Raw genomic sequence first — 14,759 nt, forward strand, 5'->3', positions numbered from 1 at the left:
GCTAAGTCAGTAATTACTAAATACAATCGCTGCTGCAAAGGAGAAAGAAGTTCTGTTTTAACTTTCTGCGTAACAGCTCGAGAGGAAGCTTCCTAATTTTGCTGAACGAGTGGCTGCTTGGAGAGAACAGGACGCTCTGCTCCGGAGCGACTGCGGTCGAGACGCTACGCAGCCGGAGATTAGCGCGCGGTGCCAGCGCGATGAGTCACAGAACCGCCTGCAACAACGGCGCTCTGCGTCGGTCGGCCCAGCCCTCCTCGCCATGCGAAGCATTTTCTGGACGGGCGTGGCTCTGCGTACGGCTCGACCGCAAAGCAGGTTTTGAAAGCACGTTTGTGCGGACAGGCAGGGGTTCGAGAGCTCCGCTGCAGTTCTGCAGCAGCACACCTTCTGCAGCGTCCCTAACCCGCGGTTGTAAAACAGCATCAAACTCGGCAGGGCCACACCCATAATATAAAGAACTTGGTTCTTCCCTCCCCCACCCCAGAACTACCACTCTGGGTCCAACCATAGCTCAGGGCCATACCAATTACCGATTGTTTTTTTTTTTGGGGGGGGGGGGGTGAATTAGAGCTACTATGCCGATACATAAACAAGAATCAAGGTACCGTTTCATAGACGCTCGAGCTCAACATGGACAAAGGTGGGAGGAACCAACAGCAAAGCGATACGATTGGACCAAGCAGGAGGAGGGACCCAAAGAAGAAAGTATCCAGCAGGTTTATATTATTCAGGGAATTACTGACTCCAGTGCAAATTCAGTAGCTACTGGCCCTCAGAGAGAGATCACCATCCCACAAAGAGCCAAAGGAGCTATGCACATGCAAACAGGTACACACTCACTGTCTCTCACACACACTCGCACACACACACACACACACGCACACACTGTATTTCTCTCTCACACACACAGACACACTCAAACACTGTATCTCTTTCACATACACACACACACACACACAGTATCTCTCTCTCACACACACACACACACACTCACTGTCTCTCACACACACTCACACTGTATCTCTCTCTCACACACACACACTCACACACACACTCACTCTCTCTCACACACACACACACACACACACACACACTGTATTCCTCTCTCACACACACACACACACACACTCAAACACTGTATCTCTCTCTCTCACACACACACACACTCACTGTCTCTCTCACACACACACACACACAAACACTGTATTTCTCTCTCACACACACACACACACACACATACACTGTCTGCCTCACACACTCTCACAGTCTGTCTGTCTGTTTCTCTTTCTCACACACATCCACACGCGCACACAAATACACTCACACACGTGCACACACACACACACACACAGGGTAGCAGACAGAATGAAGCAGGGGGACTACTCTGAAAAACAGTTGAGCACAGACTTTGCATGACCCCTTTATTTGATAACCAAATAGAAGCCTATGAGGGGTAATTTGTGTATATTAATGTTAAATATGATTGATGTATGACACTCCATTATTCACTGAAGCAGCCCTGGTTCAGCCTGAGACTGGGTTGCCAGGTGACACAACCGGCTAATGCTCTTGTTTCCGTGGCAGCAGTCCTGCTGTGGGCAGTCCCACAGAGTGGCACATTACTGGGCGTGATGTCACTGGGAGGGCTGCGGTTCGGCCAGCAGGCCACACCCCTCCACATCAAGCAAGTATGGAAACGGAATATATTACAACAGTGAAATAAAACAGATATATATTTTATGCATCTTCAAAGAAATCCACATATTTACAGCATAGTCCATTTCTTTAAGGGATGCTACACACCAGAAAAGGCAGATAAAAAAATAATAATAATAAAAAAATTTATAAGACGTGAATTTGACAAGTAGTGGCTTGCCACAGCACACTGGATTTGAACTCGCAACCCTCTTGCCTAACCCTAGCCCCCCTGCCCCCCACCCAGGTGAGCTGCAGACGCGGTAACGGCGGTAACGGCGGGCGGGGCCCCTCACCTGGCCTTGAGCTCCTTGTAATCCTCGCGCACCTTGCCCAGCTCCAGCTGCAGCCGGGCGCGCTCCTTGGCCACCGAGTCCAGCGACTTGCGGGCGTCGGCCAGCTCGGTCTCGTAGGCGGCCTTGACGCCCGACAGCTCGCGGCTGACCTCGGTGTCCGACTCGGTGATGCGGAGGCGGAGGCCGGCGTTCTCCACCTCCAGCGAGCGGACCTTGTCGATGTAGATGGCCAGCCGGTCGTTGAGGTTGCACAGGTCCTCCTTCTCCTGCAGGCGGCTGATGCGCGTGGGCGACAGCGGCGTGTGGCCGCTGCGGGTCGTGCGCTTCTGCGACGGCGTCTCCATGGCGATGTCCGGCTGCGAGCCGGGGGGGTTTGTGCGCAAGGGGAGGAGGAAAAATAAATAAATAAATTAATTAATTTTTGAATTTTTTTTTTACAGTCCACTTTACACAGCCCGCCTCACAGCAACCGTCAGCAAAAACAAAATAAAAAGACTCAAATCTCACAAGTAGCCTGAGGGCAACAAGAGGCAAAAACACTACCGAGGCGTTAGTCCCCAGGGCGTCTGGAGTGGAGCTCAGGGCGAATTTACGGCGTGCGTTTAAAGTCCGGACGCTTCAGTGCGCCTGCGCTACGGGACGGACGGAGAGTACGGAGAGTACCGAAAAGGTGGAGGGAGTTTGTGTGTGGTCATGTGACTAATCAGAGAGACCAGCACTGGGGCGGCCTTAAGAAGGGCGTGCGTCATGAGGAGAGGAGACCTGCGCGCTGCACAGAAAGCTGGAGCAGCACGCGGAAACGTAAATAAATATATAAATAAGTACACGCTCTTTGGCGTCGGGCTTCGGTAATCAAAACTGGAAAGAAAATAAAGCAAAGGTGAAAAGCAAAGCAAATGGTGAAAATAATAGTTATTAAAATTTATCACTCGGCCACTTCTAACAAAGAGTGAGAAACACTGACACGGTTGACCAGGTGAAAAAAGAATAAGGAATAAAGAAAGTAAACATAAATAAATAACATGCGAACGTGGGAGAGAACATTTCAGCCACAGCCTGTCATCAACATCTGGCTTTTTATACGTTTCTGATGAGATTATTTTTATGAGATGTCTGGCTGTGACAGAATTTAATAAGCAAATGGAGGAATCTTCTTTCCAACTCTGTAGTGCAGGTGGGATTTTGCATAGGGGGAAAAATTGCAACCCAGTTTTCTGCTGAGAATAGTGTTTTTATGTGCGCGTGATTCGTTCAGAACTCAAAACAACGGGTCAGGATCAGGTCATGGTTTCCTTGAGATGATTTAGTAGAGTGGGAAAACCCTCCCAAACAATTTAACCTAACATGGCACAGCATTGAAACTCATCAGACAAGATTTTGTTTGCAAAAAGAGATGAGAAATTACTTATTACTTTTGTTAAAATGCATTGACTAAGATTGACTAAATGCATGTTGAGCATTTGAATTAATCCCATAACAATTATCCTTTAAAAATGATCATTTAACTAAAAACAAGAAAAAAAATCTATAAATCGAAATTAATGTAAAACTGTTTGAAGATTACATGTCATTATACTATTATATAACTACGACAAGTTTTAGGCAATTCACAAAAATGTACAATCTGTTTTCATTCATTCATTCATTCATTCAAAGGGCAAACCGCATCAAACACTGCTTTCCGACTTGGAACAAATCCAAGTGTTATCTCCTGTCCAAAGATCAGCGGCGGATCTGAGCACAGGACGGGCGTGCCACGGCCTCTTACCTGGTGGAGGTGTGTGGAGCCCAGGTGGAAGAGAGATCGGAGGAGCTCGGGGGAGTCGCTGAACAGAGTAGCTGAGAGGGTTTCACGAAACAGGCGAAGGAGGGAGCTCTTGGCTTCTCTGGATCGGTTCTTCTTCAGAGAGGGGGGGGGGGGCTAAAAGTCCTAAAAAGTCTCAAACTGGCCTCTCCTGCGTTCGTCCTGGGACTCTCGGTCTAGAGCAACTGCACCTCAGGCTGTCCCAGCCCGTGTATTTCTGGAAAGACGAAGAGAGGGAGAGGGAGGGAACGAGAGAGAGGCGGGAGGAGGGGGGCGGGGGAAAGGAGGGGAGGAGCCCGCAGGAGCTGTCAGTTTAACTCTCACATTCTTAACCCTGCCTTTCACTTTCTCTCTATAAATTCACCATTTATTGGCAGGACAAAAAAAATGTTTGTTGCCAAAGCACAACAAGCAGAGTACAAATTCTACAGTTTTAAAAGAAAAATGTAAGTATATATATACATATATATGTGATTTTTAATACAGGAAAAAAGTTAATAATTAATTTCCTTAAATTAAGATCAGAAAATGAAACTAAAACCTACAGAAATGGTTCAGTAAACTTTCAGTAAAATGCACTAATTAGCTATGGTTCCCGAATATTTCTTTTCTTTTTTTTTCTTTTACACATGTTAAAGAATGAGCCAATCAGTTCAGAGCCAGTCAGAGCGTTCCACTGGGGTCTGGCATTGAGCTGGCGGTGCTGATGTCACAGGAGTTTCCCCCTTCCTCTCTCTGTGCGTAGCGCACCGACTTTCGGACCACACACTGCCGCAACGTTCTGCTCTCTTCATGGCTAATGTTTGATGGGTGAAGTTTTAGAGTTAAGTGCATCACAGGCGTGAAAAAATCTCAGGAGGCGGAGTCAGGCTTGATCTGTACACCGAGCTGTACTCTCCATTCTTTCCCTTCACTCATTCTCTCTCTCTCTCTTTCTCTCTCTCTCCCTCAGTCTCGCTCTCTCTCTCTCCCTATCTCTCTCCCGCTGTCTTTCGGTAGGAGATAAATATTGCCACACACACGTGCACAGACATGCAGACACAAACACACACACACACACTAAAATAAAACACACACACACACACACACACACACACACACACGGGCGCAGACATGCACAGACACACACACAGTCTGCTTAATAACCAGCCTTGGCAATGGGCTGCAGAATGGCCAGAGAAGCGTGTGCGTCAGGCGGCCATTTTGAGCTCACGACGGCAAACCATCCCGTTTCCCTCATTCCCCCGTATCGCCGCGCTCACAACTAAAGCAGGACCGCCCGTCAGGAAACCGCCAGCCATCACTCATCTCACTCGCCCCTCCCACACTACAGGAGCTCCACCAATTGCACCACAACTCTCAATAACCCCGCCTCCCCTGCCGCCTCCCCTTTGTCTGTACCACAAAAATCACTTCAACTTCACCCCCAGTATTCCCACTGTTAAAGGTCACACGAAAAAGACAACGGCCAATCGATTGGGCTCGGAAGAGGATGTGGGAAGGACGGCGGCTGATGAGACATTTCCTCCAATCAGATCTCGCATTGATTAGATTCCGATTTTTGTTTTGTTTGAGGGGTGTGGCGGTGTTGACGAAGCGAGCGCTGCCAGCTGACCTTGGCCAATCCCCAGGCCTGAGAGCGGCAGAGTGAAAGGGAGCAGGAAATGCCACCCAGGGCCGCTGCCCCGTCTGGAACAATAGCGCAGGACCCCGGGCTGTTCAGGCAGCTCGCCCGAGCCGACGGGACAGGCGGCCATCACTGCACTCCTACAGGACAGCAGCGGCACCTCACTGCCCCAAATATGCAGCAAAGACTGTTTATAAAGCAGGCGACAGGGTGCACACACACACACACACACACACACACACACACAGTGTGACACATACTCTCTCTCTCACACACACACACACACACACACACAGGCACACACCCTCACATAAACACACACACACACACACACACTGCATAGTAGCTGGGTAGTAAAAACTAGTCATTGATAGTCAAGAAAGGAAATAGAAAAGTCCATTCCAGCCAATCAGAGGAATGGAACTGATTTGCTCTGAAATATAATGAAATAGTGGATTCATTACATAACAGTCAAATCTCTGCTAGTCCCATTGCAACATGTGAATTTATTATTGATGGAGACCAAGTAACCAACATTCTCTTTCAACTTCTCCATTTAAAAAGTCAAATACCACATACCCCTAAGTAACTAGAGAACCAAAATAAAGCATTACAGGAATTTGGTTTCATTTTAAGGAAATGATGATTGAAAATTGATGAGCGAACAGACACTTTGACACTTTGAACAGTGTGTTCTGAATTAACCTCTAAAAATGTTAATTTAATACAGGTATTTTTTCAGTAATTATATTATAATATTTTGTAATTAAATAATTATTATTTAAATTAGTAAACTGATAACGTGCCACACAAATAAGTGTATCTTGAAGTTTATTATATGAATATTTTAGATCATTCCAATTAATCACAGTATGTTACAGAAGTTAGTATTTGTTTCACCTACAATGTTATTTGACAGAAATAAACTTCAACAACACATCCTCCTTTTAAGTGTTATAAATATCTTTAATATCTTTTTAAATACAATGATCAATTTTTACAGCAAGATGAAAGTCTGTGATCAATCAGCAGACAGGAAAGAGTTCAGAAGCAATGACAGGTGTTTGGTTTTTGCAATATGAAGTTATTCATTTACAAAACATTATTAGTCAAATACAAAAAAAACAAAAAAAAACAAGCGACATAACTGTAAAAAACAAACAAAAAAAAGAGCAGATTAATCCTAACCGATGAATGGCATGATCTACCACAGGGATTCCCAAATCGGCCCTGGAGGCCACTGGTGCTGCTGGTTTTCATTCCTCTCCTCCAATCAGTGACTGATTTAAACTGGGAACACCAGGTGAGTTAAATCTCAGGCTAATCAGAGGCATAAACCAAACAATTAACGACCCTGTAGAAAAGAACTCCAGCAGTAATTCAGGCGTTGAGGGACAAGAGTTGATTATCTTGGACATACAGGATTTGTCCTGATTCACATTTTTTAAAAATACTGGCCAATCACACGAGGGACTCAATGTACAAACAGTACTGTTTGTATACTGCAGAGGGTTTGAACTCGTTTTTAAACAGCACATAAGCCACAGCCTCAACTATTCCAGAAGTCAGCCACTAAAGAAAAGCCACTGGCGAAGCACATGCCTGGCCTCTACCCAAAGAGAAAAGAGCACTGCGTTTTTCAAACGGAGGCCTTAACCAATGAGAAAAAAACGCTGCATTCGTAAATTGAGGCCTTAACCAATGAGAGAAAAGCACCGTTAGTAAAATGAGGCTTTAACCAATGAGAAAAGAGCACTGCATTTTTCAAAAGGAGGCTTTAACCAATGAGGACAGAGCACTGCGTTAGTTAATCATTAAGTCAGGGGCGTGCTGCAGCTCTAGCTCTGTACTATTGCCCCTAACAAACCCGGGACAAGCTGCCAAGTGGGATCTGGCTGCTTGGAATAGCTTGCCTTTGGGCTACTTCCCTGGCCTTTATTCCCAGCCACCAGTCTTTACACGACCAGAATGGAAATATTCTGTGATTCAGGGCAAAGATAACGGCACATTTCGTTACAAATCGTCTTTCAAACCAAATGCCCAGAGGGGGAGGCATTTCAAACTGGTGGAGGGGATTCCTGGACTGAGGCCCGATGACAATCAAGCCACCCACTCCCCCCCTTATCCAGATTTCGGAATAGCTGGACCGCACAGATTCACCCCCTTCGGAAGACCCGTCGGTCTGCCCCAGAGCCCCATCTACACCGCCACAGCGGTCCCGGTTCAGCCCGGCGGCCTGATCCGGCTACTGCTGATCGCGACGCTGTCGTGATCCGGCCTGATCGCTAGCGGCTCGCGCGGAATCAGCCACGACAGCCCGCTCCCGGCCTTCCAGCGTCCATCCTCCAGAACCCGCGCTCGCCGGTTAGTGTGTCGCGCGGCTGCTGTAGGCGCTGCGCAAGCCGTTCAGCGTCTTGTGTAACCGTTGAGTTTGCAAGACCGCTGATTCCCCTCTCTCCCCTTCCCCCCCCTCCACCCTCCCCCCACCCTCCCCCCCCCCTCCCCCCCCCCCCCACTCCCCCTCCCCTCTTCCCACTCCTCCCCTCCTTCCATCCCCACTCCCCTCCCCCCTTCCCACCTCACCCCTCCCCCCTCCCCCTCCTCCACCTCCTTCCCACTCCCCCCTGCTCCCACCTCCTTCCCATCCCACCCTCCCACCTCCTTTCCCACTCCCTCCACCTCCTTCCCCACTCTCCTCCCTCTTCCCCTACTTCCCCTCCACCTCTTCCACACTCCCCCCTGCTCCATCTGTCCCCCCCCCTCCCTCCTACCTCCTTCCCCCCACTCCCTCCCTCCCAAGTCTCCCTTTTGAAACGCGAACTGGTTTTCAACCGACTTTAACTGCACGTCTTCAGTTAGTGACGAGAGAACCTGGCCACACAAGCACCCCAAAAAATGGGCGGAGTGACTCACCGACCTGGACCAATCCTAGGCCGTTTCTGTGGAGAGAGAGAATGCATTCAATTGGTTGAGCCAAGTCAATGACTTGTAGGCCGCACCCACTGAAGTGTACATGAAGCGCTAGCCTTGCAGCCAGACATTTCAGCCACATTTTAATGCCACTTGACGAACTGCGCGGGATGGCCAATCAAATTAGGAGCGCACCAGATCTCAATTAATTCTCTTTTGATTGGTTGGCGGAGAACTGCATGACCAGGGCCTCTTCACTACAAGCACCAAAACCCTTGGTTACCATAACTACCGCCCGCCCAAGGAGCGTGTAAAAAGAGACAGACAGGCGTGTGCTGACAATATTTAATAGAGGGGTTTTGATGAAAGAAAAGCTGGATTAACAAACCCCTCACTCCCTCACGGTTTCCCTGCAACATGATCCAAAATCCCTTTCAGACCAGAGAACAACAACCAAAGGCCCGTTCAGACACAAGGGTGCGATATAATAACGATTATATATCACACAGAGTCTGCTTGTGTGTCTCCTTGTCAGTCTGTAGTCCATAGAGACCCGTGTCCATCTCAGGCAAGAGCCTTCTCACTTCCAAATGTCCAAACCGAAAACCCAGTCACTGCACCCTTTTATATACTAATATCCAACATCCAGGTCCCCCCCACAATAACGTGACAGTCCTGAGCTCACTGTGCATTATAAGTATTACACTTCTTTAGCATTACGCGCTGTTTTTACAATACAAAAACGCTTCTGAACCGCTGGCCAGGTTATAAGACGCGTTCTGGGTGAGCCCGCCAGCTGCCGTCGGGCGGAACGCTCTGCTGCTGTGCGCTGGGACAGAGAGGAAATGCCATGGCTGAAAAACCTGGGCGAGATCTGCAATGTTCAACTACTTTTCCAGCAGGCACAAGTCTATGAGTCGTGGCTGTGAATTTGGCCAGGACAGCACGGAATCCCCGGGGGAATCCCCGCGATTTCGCTAGGCGTGACACGCGGGAGTTTTAACGGACCACGGCGAGTCGCGTTTTAACCCGAAGGGGCCGCAAAAACTATATTTTTTGTTATGCAACTGAGGAGCCGAGAGATTGAGAAGCACCGAGCAAACCAGAGGGAACGAGACGAGAGACTGTGACGGGAGGGGAAGGCACAGTCAGCATATCTGGGGTCATTATAAAACCAGCAGGATCGAAGCTTTTATTAAGCAGTGAATTATTAACGAATTCTGTGCGTGCATTTTCTGTCAATCGTCTGATATACTTTCAGCACAAGAAGCGTAGCAAAAAAATGAGCAAGAGGTACCGTTCAGAAATTATGCAAGGTTCCTGTTAAAATTAAAATGTTAAACTTAAACTAAAATTATAAATAATCGAAAAACTGGACCAATTAAAAAAAAAATATATAGCCTATATATCATCAGTTAAATGCTCGTTCACAAGCAGTGCTCAGCAAAAGCAGCTGACCACAATGCAAAGTGCAAATATGAGGAAGACATATGCCGACTACTGGAATTTAATGGTCACGCAGGCAACTCCTTACAACTTATCAAGCTTGGGCCCAGCGTTGAGCACTTGACTAGAGTACGCACTTAAACACAGCATGCATATAACTGGAGCACGTCTAACCAGACGACACATATAACCAGAGATAATATAACCAGAATACACGAGAAAACAACCACAGCCCAAGTGAGCAAATATATACAACATTGCGCATATACTAACCATACATTTTCTAATATACTTTCTTGCATTTTGCAAAAAGCTGGTGCGATGAATTATATAATAACCTGATGCAAAGTGTATTTTAAAATCCAATGGCAAATAGGTGATTGCAGGTTACCAGAACAATACCGTTAAACCAAAGCTTATTCAAGCACAGGACATTTTAAAAAATATATGGACACAGAAAGCGCCCTGCAGCCGTTCATTCGCTTCGTAATTTGTCAACCTCTACGTAATTTATACGATGTTATCCCCGCCATTTACCCAAAACGTTGTGTTTCCGTGGAGACCCGCTGTATCTGACGACATCAGGATCTGAAGTGGAGGATCTCGTGTATCAGCCATTTGAGCACCCTGCCCAAAAATAGCCACGGCGACCTTCACGGAGCCGAATCACCCAGTTGAGTTTTTGATTTTCACTATGACCACAGTGGTTTTATGCGCTGTACAGTGCGTGTATCTATGTTCTCCAGCCAAATGCGCCACGTGCTTCTACAGTGTAGACTTGCTCTCACCGATAGGCAATCTGTCAAAACTTAACTGCATTTATAAATACACATTTTAAATAATCTCTTTAAGCCTGTGGAGTTGGCTGTGGATATTAATGACGCGACATAAACTGATTTAGTAACTGTATGCAAACATTTAATTTTAAAAAATGTTATATGGAATAACATGTTGCAAATAAACATTCAATACACTGAGCATATATTTGAAATATTTATTGAAAGCAGCCGGGTTGAGGAATTTACATAAATGAAAATCGTCCTGATGCAAAGTTTGCTCCACATCTCGTATTTTGACAGTAGCATATGCTAAAATGTGCTGGTGTTCTTTCTTACTTTTAATAGTGCCGCAGGACCGATGACGACGCACGCTGCAGTCGGCCGACCGAGCGCGAGGATTCCCTCGCACGCGAGTCAGCAGCTTTCGCTTTGCGTCTGTGCGCTCGCACGCGGAAGGGGGAACGGTCAGCCCGCCAGTTTCCACGGCGTTCCCTCAGCCCTGGGCAGCGTCTGAAATCGCATACTACTTACTACATATACTGTCATCATCGCATTTAGTATGTGAATAAAAAATACAATGGCTTTTGTTTTCGGACCTCATTCATGGTATTGTTTCGGACATGCTAAAAACGATATATAGTATTTAGTATACATTATGCGATTTGGAACGCAGCCATGTGTCTCTCCTTTCCCACAACCCCCTGTGAGCCCCGCGCTCGGGCTGCTCCGTTCCTGTCCTGCCCCGCCCCGCCCCACTCCACTGCAATACTCTGGTCCCCTGGATACTCCCGCGGACAGGCCGCCCACAGGGGAGGATGGACTATGACTCACTCTTTACTGGCAGTGAGCTCAATGCCACACACACACATTCCAGCGCGTGCACGTGCGCGCACGCACACGCACACGCAAAGAACAAAGAAATGTTTGATGAGGGCAGGCGATCCAGCCAACCAGGCCCCAACTTTTTACCTGCTGTCACACAAGTACACAAGTAATAAGCGCACAAGACCATGCAAACGTGAAATAGCGCTCGCGCTCTCTCATTCACACACACACACACAGTGAGGATCCACAAACAACCGTGTGTATACATGGAGCTTTCATTTAATCAGTTATGATCACATGACACAGGAAACCTGTCAGTAAATGAAGAGCAGAATCCGTTCTGCACCACTTGTAGAATCTTCCACTGTTTGGAAAATCGAGTTCCTCAAAACTGTGTCATAAGAGATGAATGGTGCAGAGCAACACTGTTCATCGCGGTAGAATAAAAGAGCCTCCCGTCGCAAATACAAAAATAAAAAAGCAGGAAAATATGCATTCACAACTATGTGCAGTGCACACAGGCAACCGTGCACTTGGGCATGATGCTGAAACTCCTGTCGCGTTTTCTTCTCGCTCCAGAGAAGAGCACTGGTGAGTTTTTCAGCTCCGCAAAAACCACATCAGCAAGTTCCAGCAAGTTACTCTCATTTCCACAACTTACATTCCAGTATTACTATACCCATACAAATTGTGTGATCCCAACAAACTATTACGGCCCCGTGTAAACTGGTGATCGGCTGCTGACAAAAAAAAAACCTGGTGTTTGATATACAGGTACATAACAGTTGTCAGTTAAGAGTTTGCTTTAGGACAGCAGTCAAACCAACTTTTCACTGCTTCTACAACTCATTCTTTCATAAATCCGTATGAGAACCACTGGCTCTGGTATACTCTACCCGTAACTATGACAACAACCGGCTGTACGCAATTACTAACATTGCGGTTAGAACTAGACTGGAAACCATCGCTTATTACACACAGTAAGGTTTTTTTTTTTTTATGATTCTTAAGGCCATAATAGCTGCGTTGAGCTTGAGCCAGTATTGGGTGAAAATACGGCCGTGGAAAAAGTGAGTGCATCTGCTCCCGCTGCAAATTTATGGATACGCTGAGATGTCGGACTGGAAAGTTGGGGTTTTAAGCGCGCTCTTATTTCTGAAATCAAATACAGAACAGCCTACACCAAACGCCTGGTGTTCTTTAAGAATGAACTCGAGTTAGCGATATAATTAGAGTTGACGCTACGCGATTTTAATGAACGATGCCAGTGACAATAGTTTTGCAAGTCAGCTTTCCGAAGATTAACAACGAACATGGCCTCAAATGTTCTTTTCTCTTTCTGAACGAATACAAAAGCCAGCGAAAGAACACCTGTGGGCGCGCAGACATTTGGCTACACATCAAATTTATTTGAAATTTGACCTGGAAATTCAAATGCATTTTAAATACGACCTGGATTTTCACTTGTAATGGGCCGCTTGTCATAATTTTGCTTCAGGGTCTGAAACTGTTCCAGTAGCATTGTTTTGCAGTGTCAGACCCGTAAAATAACATGGCAATAAAAGGAACAGTTATTACTTCGTGGGGGAGTGAGCTTACTTTAAGTGCCAGCAATGTGCACGGCGGCGTTATAAAAAGACAACGCCCATAATGAGTTTAGTTCTGATCCTAGCCAGCAGTCGTCTTTGAATGCAACCGGGAGTGGGTGGTAGTAAGTGTGTCTCACTCTCGCCATCTTGTGGTGTACGAGTGTAAACCATCCCCTCACTCTTCAGTCCCCACAGCAACGCTGGTCTCAGGTCAGCGCTCCGACGCTGCGTGAATCGCTCCAGTCAACTACGTGCTGCTCAGAACAGCATTAACGAGGCCCCTGGGGTCGCCGTACAGCTCCGGAAAATAGAACAGCCGGACTCGGGTCGTTTGGTACTGAACTCGGCTTGAGATATTGCGATTCAATAATTATATATATGAAATATGTGAAAGAGAGTACATTCTGGTTCGGCTGGAAACACGCAGCTCAGAAGAGGCGCTGACGTGTGGACTCCACAGAACAGTGTGTTCCAAAGACCGATGGGAAGTTAACTAATGAAAGCGCCACACAGAACAAAGCAAAGCACACCACACAGGGAGAAAAAGCTTTTCATCACACGCGTATAGGGGACAGTTAACCCCGATCCTTGAGAACCGCAGGATCTGCTTTTTCTATATCAGACCTTGTCCCGAAGGTGTGCCAGTTACGCTGGTTATTGTTCCAACTTCGTTCCCTGGTAATTATTCTGATTTAATAAAACTGCCATTTGAACACTGGCAGTACGACTTTACATCACTCAACAAGTACCAACTTTTTGTTCTTTGACATTGGGGTAGCTATACATGTTTTCCGAAAATGTATTCACTCGAGCAGGTACAAGTACAGTCGTATTCTGGGAGTTATTTCTATCCATTTCAGTCTGTCAATAGAGAAGACACGTCTGTGACATTATTAAGTGCAATTAGTGATTCATTGCGGCATGGAAAAAATAATTGAACAATTAATTAACCTTGAGGCAGCTGCTTCCAATTTGTTAAATGGGGTGATATTAAGAAAACTGCTGAATAAGCTTCTCAATAATAAAACCACACACACCAAACAGGACATTTCTTTCAGTTATTCATGTTAATTCACGTGTAGCGATACATATTTTTAAAAGTTAAAGAGCTTAATCAGACTGTACCCATTTGCTAAGATCCTGTGGCATCTTAGCAAACGTAGCCTACCATATCAGCTCGGCCGTGTCGTCATCCGTTTGGACACTGTCCATTTTAACACAGCATGGACGGTTACAAAACATTAATCACTTCACCCAAGACACGGATTAGAAATGTATAGACTCTTTTGACTTTACATCAGCAAATATACATCAGGACAAGGACGCCACAAGCAAACTTCTACTGCAGGCCTACACCAGCGAACCAAATCCCTAAAATATTAGGAGCAACTACCAACCTGTCGCTGTTTGTTACTTAAAAATATAAACACCCCAAAACGTCTATAGTAGGCTATAAAAGCTTACCGGTTGCTAGGGAAAGCCTACCGCCTGGTATTCGGAACGTGCGGTCCACGCAAATAGGCTTCTTGAGAACACCTGGTGCTTAATTATCACCGACTAGTCTCGAGTAGTTGTATGCCACAAATAGAAAAATGTTACAATATTTTTTCCTTCACCTTTTCTCGTCGTCGTTTATTTCATTTAGTTTTATTTTTCTTACCAAAAATAATATAGCCGACACCACTGTAAATTATAAATTGAACTGATTTGCTGACATTTTAATATTTAAGTAAATTGCGCCCCCTCGTGGATCAATCTTTATTGGCATTTTAAACTGTCACCATA

At 46.3% G+C, this 14,759-nt stretch overlaps 1 protein-coding gene across 2 annotated transcripts in view; it reads right to left on the bottom strand.

Moving 5' to 3' along the window:
- The window catches only part of LOC135260236 (lamin-A-like), a 51,439-nt gene extending 36,893 nt beyond the window's left edge, over positions 1–14,546 (bottom strand). Inside the window, exons 1-3 of one of the 2 annotated variants that reach the window (XM_064345467.1) lie at positions 14,439–14,546; positions 3,763–4,015; positions 1,995–2,350 (exon numbers count right to left, since the gene is read on the bottom strand). In XM_064345467.1, coding sequence (XP_064201537.1) covers positions 1,995–2,338 — 344 coding nt within the window. In that variant the 5' untranslated portion in view covers positions 2,339–2,350; positions 3,763–4,015; positions 14,439–14,546. Of the gene's footprint in view, positions 1–1,994; positions 2,351–3,762; positions 4,016–10,318; positions 10,418–14,438 lie in introns of those variants that run through there. The other variant, XM_064345469.1, reaches the window with a different exon arrangement.
- Between the last annotated feature and the right edge of the window lie 213 nt (positions 14,547–14,759).

The sequence above is a fragment of the Anguilla rostrata genome, chromosome 8 (assembly GCF_018555375.3).
Source record: "Anguilla rostrata isolate EN2019 chromosome 8, ASM1855537v3, whole genome shotgun sequence".
Taxonomy (NCBI): domain Eukaryota; kingdom Metazoa; phylum Chordata; class Actinopteri; order Anguilliformes; family Anguillidae; genus Anguilla; species Anguilla rostrata.